General features: G+C 45.6%; 1 protein-coding gene across 1 annotated transcript; it reads left to right on the top strand.

Annotated features, from left to right (window-relative positions):
* Positions 1–12,787: 12,787 nt before the first annotated feature.
* Positions 12,788–13,615, top strand: LOC122935541 (ankyrin repeat domain-containing protein 9-like). Its single transcript, XM_044291311.1, has one exon. It carries the CDS (start codon positions 12,788–12,790, stop codon positions 13,613–13,615), a length of 828 nt encoding a protein of 275 aa, XP_044147246.1.
* The last annotated feature ends 310 nt before the right edge of the window (positions 13,616–13,925 follow it).

Here is a 13,925-nt window from a genome sequence, read left to right as displayed (position 1 = left end):
AAAGCAATGGCTAGTTCTTATCAAGCAGTCCAAAATGTATTCCCTTTTTAGGGGAGCAGCAGCAGTATAGTATGGAACCGGATGGACATACAGTTGTGTAGGGGTAATAATAGTGTAGCAATATCAGGAGTAGCAGTACATTATAGAACCTGATAGGCAGGAGATGTGCAGCTGTGTAGGGGTAGTAATAGTGGCAGTAGGAGGTGTGGACGCTGCAGTACAGTATGGAGAATGATGGACATACGGATGTGTAGGGATAGTAGTAGTGTTGTAGTATCATGGGTAGCAGTACAGTATAGAACCTAATGGGCAGGAGATGTGCAGTGGTGTAGGGGTAGTAGTAGTATCAGAAGTAGCAGTACAGTATAGAAGCTGATGGGCAGGAGATGTGCAGCTGTGTAGAAGTAGTAGTAGTGTAACAGTATCAAAAGTATCAGTACAGTATAGAACCTGATAGGCAGGAGATGTGCAGCTGTGTAGGGGTAGTAATAGTGGCAGTAGGAGGTGTGGATGCTGCAGTACAGTATGGAGAATGATGGACATACAGATGTGTAGGGATAGTAGTAGTGTAGTAGTATCAGGAGTAGCAGTACAGTATGGAACCGTGTGGACAGGAGATATATGGCTATGTAGGGATAGTAGTAGTGTAGTAGTATCAGGGGTAGCAGTACAGTATGGAACCATGTGGACAGGAGATATATGGCTATGTAGGGGTAGTATTAGTGAAGTAGTATTAGGAGTAGCAGTACAGTTTGGAATCTGATGATCAGGAGACATACCGCTGTGTAGAGGTAGTGGCAGTAGGAGGTGTGGACACTGCCGTACAGTATGGAGAATGATGGTAAGCAGGTAGACATGGTGAGTGGCATGATGGAACCAGTGATAAAACTCCACTGTCATAAATGGCAGATCTATTCATTGGCAACAACACACGGTAGGTGTGTGACTATCCTCACAGATCCATGCCTCATTCCTTTTCACAAATGTCTGTGAAGGTTCTCAGTTATCCAGGTCATTGTATATCTGTAAATAATAAATCAAGGCGACTGGACTTACTGTAGATTTCTTGAAAACGTTTCACTCGTTCTTCCAACAAGCTTTCTCAATTCTGAGTGACTGTACAAGAATTCTCTGGGAATAAATATGTAACTGAATCCACATCTGGTAATTATACCCAGCATGGGGTCAGAGGTCATTATACCCAGCATTGGGTCAAAGGTGTTGATTCCATTATCCTAATTGGAGTCAGTAGGTGATAATGACCTCCCAGAAAAAGGTGTCAAGACAGCATTGTATGTGGCAGACAATAGATGTCTAACCCCCCCCCGCCTCTATTTAAGCTTGACTTCTCCATTTTTACGTAGATGGCCTCCTTCACACCTCGTTTGTACCAATCGGCCTCCTTATCCAAAACACGTACTTGACTGTCTTCAAAGGTGTGACCTGTTCCTTTTAGATGTAAGTACACGGCTGAATCTTGACCAGAGGTTTTGGCTCTTCTATGCTGAGCCATACGCTGATGTAGTTGTTGTTTTGTTTCGCCGATATACAGTTCTGAGCATTCCTCATTGCACTGGACTGCGTACACAATGTTGTCCATCTTGTGTTTAGGCGTTGGGTCTTTGGGGTGAACCAGTTGTCTGCCACATACAATGCTGTCTTGACACCTTTTTCTGGGAAGTCTTTATCACCTACTGACTCTAATTAGGATAATGGAATCAACACCTTTGACCCCATGCTGGGTATAATGACCTCTGACCCAATGCTGGGTATAATTACCAGATGTTGATTCAGTTACATATTTATTCCCAGAGAATTCTTGTACAGTCACTCAGAATTGAGAAAGCTTGTTGGAAGAACGAGTGAAACGTTTTCAAGAAATCTACAGTAAGTCCAGTTGCCTTTTCACAAATGTAAGGCTTTGTACACTTCGGTGTGACAATGCCACCTGCCACGCTGACTACCCTCTGTGACAGAATTCTGATAGCTAGTGTTGACCAATTCCTTTGAAAACTTCATGCCACGTCATGGACGCGAGACGAAGCAAGTCTCATGATGTTTGCCACAAGTTGCAAGGACCTCTGCGAAGCCCATACATTTTACAGTATTATGGAGGCTATAGTGTTAACAAAGTTTTCAAAGGAATTGGGATGGGATACAGCAATCCAAACCCGATTTGCCCAACACTACTGATAGTAAAGTGGGCCAGTTACAGGGACTGTTCCAATCTGCCTCCCCAAAAGTCAATAGGGTCAGGTGAGCAACATGTGGAACCCGTTATTCCTCTGCCATAATTTGTTGCATGTGAGCGTAGGCTCTAGTATAACTATCAGGGGATGACATGGGTGATACATCAGTTTTCCCTACTGACACATTTGGTGGTCTCTTTGAAGGGCCTGAGTACATACCACGTGTCTCTGATGAGCTGCCACTGTCCGACCTCAAAACAACACGTAGGAGAACATTTATCAAGACCGGTGCTTTCTGCGCCAATCATCATATCCCCTGAAGTGCCAGAGGATGCAGCCAATATTTGATCAGGTTCCTCCATCACTTAGTGCTCCTAGATTTCTGGCTTAATTTGTGCCAGAAAACTGGAGTAAATAAAGATAAATTTGTTGGGGGGCTGCTGTCCACTTCCCTTTCTGCCACGTCCCCATTTTGTGGGGTCTAGAAATGCAGTGTGAATATTGCCCTTAAAAATAAGCAAATATCGCCATCTAGTGGTCAATTTACAGTAAGCAATGGGACTCAAGCTTGTATTATAATCTGGTAAACACTGCTTATTCTGGAGGCTGAGTGATTAGCACTTGCAAAGTTGAGGTCCTGGACTTTATATCTGACCAAGGTTTGTATGTTCTCCCCATGTATTTATTTTACACTATTACACTAGTAATAGTGTAGTAGTATTAGGAGTAGCAGTACAGTATGAAACCTTGTGGATAGGAGATATACTGCTGTGTAGGGTAGTAGTAGTATAGCAGTATCAGGAGTAGCAGTACAGTATAGAACCTGATGGGCAGGAGATGTGCAGCTGTGTAGGGGTAGTAATAGTGGCAGTAGGAGGTGTGGACGCTGCAGTACAGTATGGAGAATGATGGACATACGGCTGTGTAGGGCTAGTAGTAGTGAAGTAGTATCAGGAGTAGCAGTACAGTTTGGAATCTGATGAGTAGGAGATATACCGCTGTGTAGGGGTAGTAGCACTGGCGTAGCTATAGGGGTGGCAGCGGTTGCAATTGCGATCGGGCCCCTAAGTCAGGGGGTCACAGTAAAGCTGTACCTGCGGGCGGCGCGGCCCGCAGCTAAATTACTAACTAAAATCACATAGGGGGCGGAGCGGAGGCTGAGAGGCCAGTGGCGGATCCAGGGGGGGGGCAACGGGGCAATTGCCCCCCCCCCCCCCGAGCTGGCGGCGGGGCACAGGGAGATAAGCGCTTCCATTGTGGAAGCGCTCATCTCCAGTCATCTGTATCGCCGTCCTCAGGACAGCGCTACAGATGCCTGCCTGTGCTGCGGCAGGGAAGGGAGAGGCGTGTCCCTTTCCCTTCCTCTGATAGGCTGCCGGCCTAGTGCCTGCAGCCTATCAGAGGCCGGCGCAGGCGGCGCGATGACGTCATCGCGCCGCCTGAGCCATACAGCGTGGGACACAGGCCAGAAGAGGCCTGCATCGCATCGCTGACATGGAGGTAAGTATGTGTGTTTTTTTTTTTTTTTCATTATATACAATACTTTTACTGGCACCTGGGGGCGGTTATTACTGGCAAAGAGGGGCTATCACTGGGGGCTGTTATTACTGGCAAAGGGGGGCTCTTATTACTGGGGGCTGTTATTACTGGCAAAGGGGGGCTCTTATTACTGGGGGCTGTTATTACTGGCACAGAGGGGCTCTTATTACTGGGGGCTGTTATTACTGGCACAGAGGGGCTGTAATTACTGGGGGCTGTTATTACTGGCACAGAGGGGCTCTTATTATTGGGGGCTGTTATTACTGGCACAGGGGGGGCTGTTATTACTGGGGGCTGCTATTACTGGCACAGAGGGGCTCTTATTACTGGGGGCTGTTATTACTGGCACAGAGGGGCTCTTATTATTGGGGGCTGTTATCACTGGCACAGGGGGGGCTGTTATTACTGGGGGCTGCTATTACTGGCACAGGGGGGCTATTATTACTGGCACATGATTGGGGGCACTATAGGGGCATCTACTGAGGCCACAAAGAAGGGGTATTTTATATGGGCTCTCTGTACAGTACAATTTTATACTGGGACACATTATGGTGGGTACTATGGGGAAGGGGGGAGAGGAGTACTATGGGGTCATCTACGGGGGGCACTAAGAAGGGGTATTTTTTACTTGCAAATTATGGGGGACACTGAGGGCATCTACTGGAGCATTTTATACTGGTACATTATGGGGGGCACTAGGAGGAAGGAGGGTGTGGAGCACTATGGGGTCATTTACTGGGGGCACTATATAGGGGTATTTTATACTGGCACATTATGGGGGCACTATGGGGACATTAGCTCAACTGGGGGCATTACAAGGGGGTATTTTTTGCACTGTCACATTATAAGGAGAATTATTTCTACTGGGGGGGGCATTATGGTGGGCTTTATTACTCCCCCATGGTATGACCCCCTAGTAGCAGCACCAGCCTCTCCCTGCTCTGCTCTCCCTCTGCCCCTTCTCCAAATCCTTATTATGAAATCTTTCTCATTAGGATAAAACACATCAGCTCCGCCGAGCCCCCGGCCAAAGTGTGGAAGTGGCGTCCGAGATCCCCAAGGGCCAAGTAACTGTGAGTGTTCATGTGAAATATGATTGTTATACACATATAGCCTACACTGTGTAGTCTGTTCTATAAGCACCATTGTTTTGTGGCGGCGGACAGAAAATAATCTGAAAGTGCCCCTCCCGAGACCAGGCTCTGGATCCGCCACTGTGAGAGGAGGGGGAGCGGCTTCAGGTCAGGAAGAGGAGTGACTCGTGAGCAGCTGTGTTCTGACCGGGTTTGGTTGCAAGGCCCCCCCCATCCCCACCATCATTGGTGGCAGCGGCAGTTCCGATCGGGGAGGGTGCACTGCCCATCAATTATTTTAATACCGGGGAGGGCGTACTGGGGGCTGGTGAGAGGCACTTACTGGGGGCTGATGGAGAGGCACTGGGGGCTGCTGGTGAGAGGCACTGGGAGCTGATTGAGAGGCACTGGGGGCTAGTGAGAGGCACTGGGGGCTGGTGGAGAGGCTACTGGGGGCTGCTATGAGGCTACTGGGGGCTGCTATGAGGCTACTACGGGCTGCTATAAGGCATGGGGCTCTTATCTGGGGTCTGATTGGGGGTCATTCATATTGGGGTCTGAGCTGAGGTGTTAGCTGAGGTCTGATTAACATTGGTGGCCTGACCTGAGGTGTAATGAAAAATATTTATTTTCCAGAGCAGCTTGGAGAAAAAAGGCCTCACAGTCTCCCACACTCCTTCTGCCCGGCCAAGCGAGGCAGAACCCCTGAGGCCAAGCCAGCCAGCACCCCTGAGGCCAAGCCAGCCAGCACCCCTGAGGCCAAGCCAGCCAGCACCCCTGAGTCTTCAGAACTGTAAGTAAATTATATATAAGGGGAGATTATAATATGAAAGAGACAAATTATGTCTGAACAGACATATAGCGCAAATTCCAGTTTTTGTTTATGTTTTATGTTACACTGAATTTTCTGCGAAATACAGTACAGACCAAAAGTTTGGACACACCTTCTCATTCAAAGAGTTTTCTTTATTTTCAGGACTATGAAAATTGTAGATTCACACTGAAGGCATCAAAACTATTAATTAACACATGTGGAATTATATACATAACAAAAAAGTGTGAAACAACTGAAAATATGTCATATTCTAGGTTCTTCAGAGTAGCCACCTTTTGCTTTGATTACTGCTTTGCACACTCTTGGCATTCTCTTGATGAGCTTCAAGAGGTAGTCACCTGAAATGGTTTTCACTTCACAGGTGTGCCCTGTCAGGTTTAATAAGTGGGATTTCATGCCTTATAAATGGGGTTGGGACCATCAGTTGGGTTGTGGAGAAGTCAGGTGGATACACAGCTGATAGTCCTACTGAATAGACTGTTAGAATTTGTATTATGGCAAGAAAAAAGCAGCTAAGTAAAGAAAAACGAGTGGCCATCATTACTTTAAGAAATGAAGGTCAGTCAGTCCCAAAAATTGGGAAAACTTTGAAAGTGTCCCCAAGTGCAGTCACAAAAACCATCAAGCGCTACAAAGAAACTGGCTCACATGCGGACCGCCCCAGGAAAGGAAGACCAAGAGTCACCTCTGCTGCGGAGGATAAGTTCATCCGAGTCACCAGCCTCAGAAATCGCAGGTTAACAGCAGCTCAGATTAGAGACCAGGTCAATGCCACACAGAGTTCTAGCAGCAGACACATCTCTAGAACAACTGTTAAGAGGAGACTGTGTGAATCAGGCCTTCATGGTAGAATATCTGCTAGGAAACCACTGCTAAGGACAGGCAACAAGCAGAAGAGACTTGTTTGGGCTCAAGAACACAAGGAATGGACATTAGACCAGTGGAAATCTGTGCTTTGGTCTGATGAGTCCAAATTTGAGATCTTTGGTTCCAACCACCGTGTCTTTGTGCGACGCAGAAGAGGTGAACGGATGGACTCTACATGCCTGGTTCCCACCGTGAAGCATGGAGGAGGAGGTGTGATGGTGTGGGGGTGCTTTGCTGGTGACACTGTTGGGGATTTATTCAAAATTGAAGGCATACTGAACCAGCATGGCTACCACAGCATCTTGCAGCGGCATGCTATTCCATCCGGTTTGCGTTTAGTTGGACCATCATTTATTTTTCAACATTACAATGACCCCAAACACACCTCCAGGCTGTGTAAGGGCTATTTGACCATGAGGAGAGTGATGGGGTGCTGCGCCAGATGACCTGGCCTCCACAGTCACCGGACCTGAACCCAATCGAGATGGTTTGGGGTGAGCTGGACCGCAGAGTGAAGGCACAAGGGCCAACAAGTGCTAAGCATCTCTGGGAACTCCTTCAAGACTGTTGGAAGACCATTTCAGGGTGACTACCTCTTGAAGCTCATCAAGAGAATGCCAAGAGTGTGCAAAGCAGTAATCAAAGCAAAAGGTGGCTACTTTGAAGAACCTAGAATATGACATATTTTCAGTTGTTTCACACTTTTTTGTTATGTATATAATTCCACATGTGTTAATTCATAGTTTTGATGCCTTCAGTGTGAATCTACAATTTTCATAGTCATGAAAATAAAGAAAACTCTTGAATGAGAAGGTGTGTCCAAACTTTTGGTCTGTACTGTATATTTTTTTATTTTTTTTGGGAGGGGAGGGGGGGTCGGGGTGGCAGTGGATCTTGGGTCAGTTCCTACACTTTTTTCTCAGGACTTGACTCCTGGAGTGGTCCGCAGTCTGGGCGGCAGTTCTGACTAGTCCAACTTTAATACACAGACATTTAGATTCATACATTTCCTATTCCTACACTGGCACAAATGTGTTGCCAGTGACCAACTGTCTGTGCTCAGTCCTACGCATAACCATCGCAAGTGCATGAGGAGCTGCGGATGTGGCGGCAAGGTCCAAGAGGTATGTGGGGGTTGGGGATCCAGGAGGGGGGGGTGGGGGATCCAGGAGGGGGGGGGGGGCCCAGTACATTTTTTTTGCTATGGGGCCCAGTCATTTCTAGCTACGCCCCTGGGTAGTAGTAGTAGTGGCAGTAGGAGGTGTGTCCCTTGCCTCGTCCCCTTTTTGAAAAGCAGTGAGGGCGGCGTAAAAACCTCCACTTGCAACAATTTTTTTTTAAATGTCGCACTTAAAGACGTGCACATGCAGTTTTCTGATGCAAACTAAACAATAAATCTATCCCATCGCTTTACACTTCTTGTTCTCCACATACAAATGGTTGACATGCGAGGACAGTCTTCTGGACATTGCCAGCACCCTCCGCAAGCCATGAATGATACTTTTGGCCATTGTTGTTGGCCAGTGCCCGTATTGAGGCCCGCAAACAGTGGGTCTGCAATATACGGGCACCGGCTGTTTGTGCATTCACTTGAATGGGTCCGCAATCTGGAAGGTGCTGTGCGGAACGGAGGCACGGAACCCCACGGAAGCATTACGGAGGCCTAAAACTTAGATACAAATTTCAGTTTATTGTGTAAATATTCAAGTTTTTAACTGAAAATGCAAACACTGCAATTTTTTTGAACAGCCTGTTATTCCTTATTTTCAGTCTAACAATTGATATTTTGTTCATGTTTTACATTTGAAATTGAATGTGCCGCACTCCCGGTGCCTGTGTGTATGGAAATGAAGGCTATTATGAGGAAGGAGCTTTTTCTCCGTTGTTTTAACCCCTTCGACCCCAAGCCAGTTTTCTCCCTTCTGCACCAGGCCATTTTTTGCAACGCTGACATATATCATTTTATGTGGTTATAATTTTGGAACGCTTTTACTTATCCAAGCCATTCTGAGATTGTTTTCTCATGACACATTGTACTTTATGACAGTGGTAAATTTGAGCCAATATATTTCACAAAAGTTAGTTGTTCAAAAGCATTCATCTGTTCAGAGATGGCAGGATTTCTGTCAGGTGGAGTTAATACAGCAGGTTGGGATAACGAAGCCAAATTAGTTCTTTCAGATGCACAGCTACCAGTGGAATCACCTGCCCCAAGTATTAATAGTTCTTCCTTGAAAGCGCTAACCAACACATATAAGGATCATATTAGAGGCTGGTGGGAAATCGGAACATTGGAAACGTATTTGAAACTTTGAATTGTACCTCGTGGACTCAGGATCCCACTTGTACCGGTGGCCCGAATACGTTTCCCGGAATTTCTTAAAAAATGGGGAAAGGAGCTTATTGACTCCTCAATTGATGTCCCTTTTATTAGAAGAGGAACGTACGGTTTATGATAGAAACACCATAACTCTGAGGGACCAGATTGAGGGAGTTTGCGAACAATCCAGAGTTTTCACGTAAGGAGCAGATACTCCAACAAACGATTGAGAAATGTACTACTCAAATAAAGGAGCGTAAAACACTTTCAGTACGTCAGGGACACCACCGACTTTAAGGGGGGACATATCTTTGATTATAGTCAGAAACCGAGTAAGGCCTCTTTCATACTTGCGTTGTCCGGATCCGGCGTGTACTCCACTTGCCGGAATTATACGCCGGATCCGGAAAAACGCAAGTGTACTGAAAGCTTTTGAAGACGGATCCGTCTTCAAAATGCTTTCAGTGTTGCTATGGCAGCCAGGACGCTATTAAAGTCCTGGTTGCCATAGTAGTAGTGGGGAGCGGGGGAGCAGGTATACTTACAGTCCGCGCGGCTCCCGGGGCGCTCCAGAATGACGTCAGAGCGCCCCATGCGCATGGATAATGTGATCCATGCGATCACGTGATCCATGCGCTTGGGGCGCCCTGACGTCACTCTGGAGCGCCCCGGGAGCCGCACGGACGGTAAGTATGCTGCTCCCCCGCTCCCCACTACACTTTACCATGGCTGCCAGGACTTTAGCGTCCCGGCAGCCATGGTAACCATTGAGAAAAAGCTAAACGTCGCATCCGGCAATGCGCCGAAACGACGTTTAGCTTAAGGCCATCTCCGGATCAATGCCTTTCAATGGGCATTCATTCCGGATCCGGCCTTGCGGCAAGTGTTCCGGATTTTTGGCCGGAGCAAAAAGCGCAGCATGCTGCGCTATTTGCTGCGGCCAAAAAACGTTCCGGAACGGAACGGAAGACATCCTGATGCATCCTGAAGGACGGACTGTCCATTCAGAATGCATTAGGATAATCCTGATCAGTATTCTTCCGGCATAGAGCCCCGACGACGGAACTCTATGCCGGAAGACAAGAACGCAGATGTGAAAGAGCCCTAAGGCACTTGAGGTGGAAACGGAGCCCTCTTCATCTAAAGGGGAGTCTGAGAGTGGTTCATCCAGAACACAGCATATACAGACTTTTTGATCGATTGGTATTACACTTTTTTGTGATATAAGGTGACAAAAAATGTCTTTTTTGCTACATTTTTTATTTTTATTTTTTTACTCCATTCAGTAGATCATGTGATATTTTTATAGAGCAGTTCGTTACGGATGCGGTGATGCTTAAAATGTCTATTTTTTTACATTTATTTCAGTTTTTCACAATAAAAGCATTTTTGGGAAAAAAATGTTTTTGTGTCTCCATTTCCTGAAAGCCATATTTTATTTTATTTTTTGGGCGACTGTCTTATGTAGGGTCTAATTTTTCGCGGGATGAGGTGACGGTTTGATTCATACTATTTTGGGGTACATTGGACTTTTTGATTGCTTGGTATTACACTTTTTGTGATGTAAGGTGACAAAAAAATGGCTTTCATTTTAATCTTTTTTACGGCTTTCATTTGAGGGGGTAGGTCATGTGATCAGGTCATCATGTTTTTGTGTCTCCATTTTCTGAAAGAGATATTTGTTTTATTTTTTCATTTTATTTTTTGGGTGATTGTCTTATGTAGGGGCTCATTTTTTGCAGGATGATGTGACGGTTTGAATGATACTATTTTGGGATAAGCATGACTTTGTAAGTTGACAATAAAAATGTATTTATTTATTTTTACCGCATTAACCTGACGGGTGGATTATGTGATATTTTTATAGAGCTGGTTGTTACGGACGTGGTGATACCTAATATCTGTTTTTCTTTTTTTTTTCTATTTTTTACAAACTTTAAATGTGTTTATTAGGGGAAAGGGGCGTTTTTATTTTTTTTTACTTAATACTTTATTTATTGCGAAAAACTGTTTTTTTTACTTGTTTCAACTTTTTACTTTTGTCCCACTGTGAGACTTCAACCTGAGGGTCTGATCCCTTCTACAATGCATTACAATACATTGTAATGCATTATGTGTCAGCATTATGCTGACAGTTTCGTAGGATATCCAACCTTTTTACCTGTGCTGTATGTGGGCTTGGCAGCTGAAGGTAAGGGCGAGGTATTTCGGTGCCCTAGGCACAGCAGGTAAATTGCACGGCCCCCAAATCAATTTAAAGTGACATTACTTCCTAATAAAAATATGAAAACACATTTGAAAAGAAGCCATATATGGCAGATCCAGTGACTTATAGGTGACGTCTCCTCGGATTTGAGTTGTTCACTTTCCTTTTTTTCTCCATTTGGTCCAGACCATTACACGCAGACATCTTTGATCAGGCGTGTGCAGCCCCCTCTGCCACATAAGCAGACACCACTATAGTGCTATGCATTTTAATGTCAGTGCTATACTGACATTGACCAGCAGGCTGCGCCAGAGAGTCACAGCCTGTTGGAAACTACTCAAGGCTGACTTTGGGCCTTTATTAGACCCCATCCGGCCGTTACACACATTGGCACCCCGCAATCGCATTTGCGGGGTGCTGAAGGGAGACAGAGGGAGTTCGCCCCCTCTATCATGGCTTTACATGTGGCGGGTGCCATTGCCTGCGGCATGTAAATCGTTAAACAGCCCTGGATCGGCACTCCTGCTGTTAGAGCAGGAGCGCGGCTCTCATGTGAGAGCCGAGCTCCGGCTCACTGCTGCAGAGGGGACCCATGCGGCGCTTAGACTGGGCTGCCATGAAAAAACGGCGACCCAGCCTAAGGCCACTTAGTGACCGCCATAAAAAGGCGTATGGGTGGTCACTAAGGGGTTAACGCAGTTATTTCTTCTGCATTCCCTGACCTCGGTGAAAACTTCTGCTCTGCATCATGCCTCTACCTCCCTGCCCTGTTAGGTTTACGTTGTTTTTGGCGGTCTACGCCACTAGCCATGCAACAAAAAAAAAACTGTCAGATATTATTAGGGTTCTTCAAAAAGAAGCCATGACACAAAGGTGACCAGAACCTTAAAGAGTAACTCGCATTTTTTTTTTCTAATGTGTAGGGACAGTGATGGGGGAGATGTTTCATATACACTTTATTTAGACAACTTGTACATTTATATGAGAAGACTTGACCTGAAATGTCCCTTAGCATCGCTCACTGTGAAGATGGCCAGGGTTAATTCTTTTTCCCTCCCTGCTAGCTCCTATATATTTCTATCTATCCTATGCATACAGTATATATTTGCCCTTCTTTCTATATACAGTATTTGCTCTTTTATATCTCCGTCTCTTCTCCTTAATAGCCAGTGCAGACGGCACGATCTGCCCTGCATCAAAAAAGGGTTTAAAAAAAAACAACACATATACAGTAAAAGCTACAAAATTAAAGTACATTTCATTAAAAATTGGCTGACTACCGTAAACAATTAATAATTGCCTGGTTGTTAAGTGGGTAAAATGCAAGGTGCACATTAGCCATTGGCTTGTGTTTGCTGTAGTCGAGCAACTGTGCCCTGCCCAGGAGAGGGCGAGGTGACATTGCATACATTCTCCTTACGCACTGTGCTGAGCATTACATACCCTTATTCATCCTGGAGCTTTGTGGACACAGGACCAAGCTGGAGAATACAGGTGTGATATGGTTCTTCGCCCGAATTGCTGCAACCTGATTCCTCATTTTGATTGGAATGACCTGATTCCTCATCCAGATTGGTGTGATCTGGTTCCTCATCTGGATTGCGGCGACCTGGTTCCTTACTCTGACAGGAGCAACCTGATTCCACATCCAGATTTGTATGACCTGATTCCTTGTCCAGATTGAGGAGACCGGATTCTTTGTCCATATTATTGCGTCCTGATTCCTCATTCTTCCTATCCCTCTGACCTGAAAGGAAGATGAAGGACATCCAGTTGGACTACATCCAACCATCGGACATTTTTCATTTGGCTATCAAGAACCGTGAGCCTGTGTGGAAGCTGGAGAGCCTGAGAGCTCAAGTCTATTTTGACTGGGAAGTTGACCCCGAAGACCGGAGATACTCACCCTCCAGTGGCCTTTTCTATGCTGTGATTCACAACAATATCCAGTATGCTCGATACCTTTTGTCGCACTTCCCTAAGGATTCCATCAAAGTTCCAGGATTTAAACGTGACCAGTGTCCACGTTATGCATTTCATCTGGGTTTGGCCATCACCTACAACCGCCAGAAAATCCTATCCATGATTATTGAGACTTGTCAAAAAGATCCTGTTCTCCAATCCTACATAAACTTAGAGATTTTCTTCTATCCGATGGAAGGGAAGACTCCTCTTCATCTGGCCTGTGAACTTCTCAGATCAGATCTTGTCTTAACTTTGCTATGCCACGGTGCTTCATCCAGAGCTGATGACCTGGGACAGACGCCGATGGATGTCATATTGACCCATCTATGGAGCTCAAAGGACAACATGAAACCAAAGATCCAGTGTTTAGATTACCTCCTGCTCTTCACACTGCCCGGAAGATTACAAATGAGCAGAACTTTGCAGGAGAATAGGGAATACTGGGAGACGTTACTGGGAGATGACATTTACAATTACTTGTTGGGGCTAAGGCCAGCTCCTTTAGGCTTGATGTCCATGAAGAAGGTTCTGCAGCAATTACCGCCATCAAAATTTCTGATATCTATTCAACAACTTCCCATCCCTCAAAGCATGAAGAACAGGTTCACCCTTGGATATTAGGGGACATGAGGACATATTCAAAACATTAAACATCTCAGGTGTCTATTTCTATACGGCGAAAGGTTTTCTCTTGGTGGTTTCCTTAATTTCAAAGGAGACTCAGCATCTACCATAGCATAAAAGGTCATTGCTAATTAGACTCTATTTTGAGAAGTGTTGGGAATTTTCATGTCTGCTTGTGGACTTTGCATCCCTAAGACATCGTACCCTTGTATGTCTTCTTATCCCCACTGAATAAAACTCCTAGCATAATCTGTGGCCATGCAAACTGCACATCTGCAGGAGAAATCTAGAGGTCAAGTCTGCTGAA

This window comes from Bufo gargarizans, chromosome 4 (assembly GCF_014858855.1).
Source record: "Bufo gargarizans isolate SCDJY-AF-19 chromosome 4, ASM1485885v1, whole genome shotgun sequence".
Lineage (NCBI taxonomy): Eukaryota > Metazoa > Chordata > Amphibia > Anura > Bufonidae > Bufo > Bufo gargarizans.
This window is presented reverse-complemented; position numbering and strand designations above follow the sequence as displayed.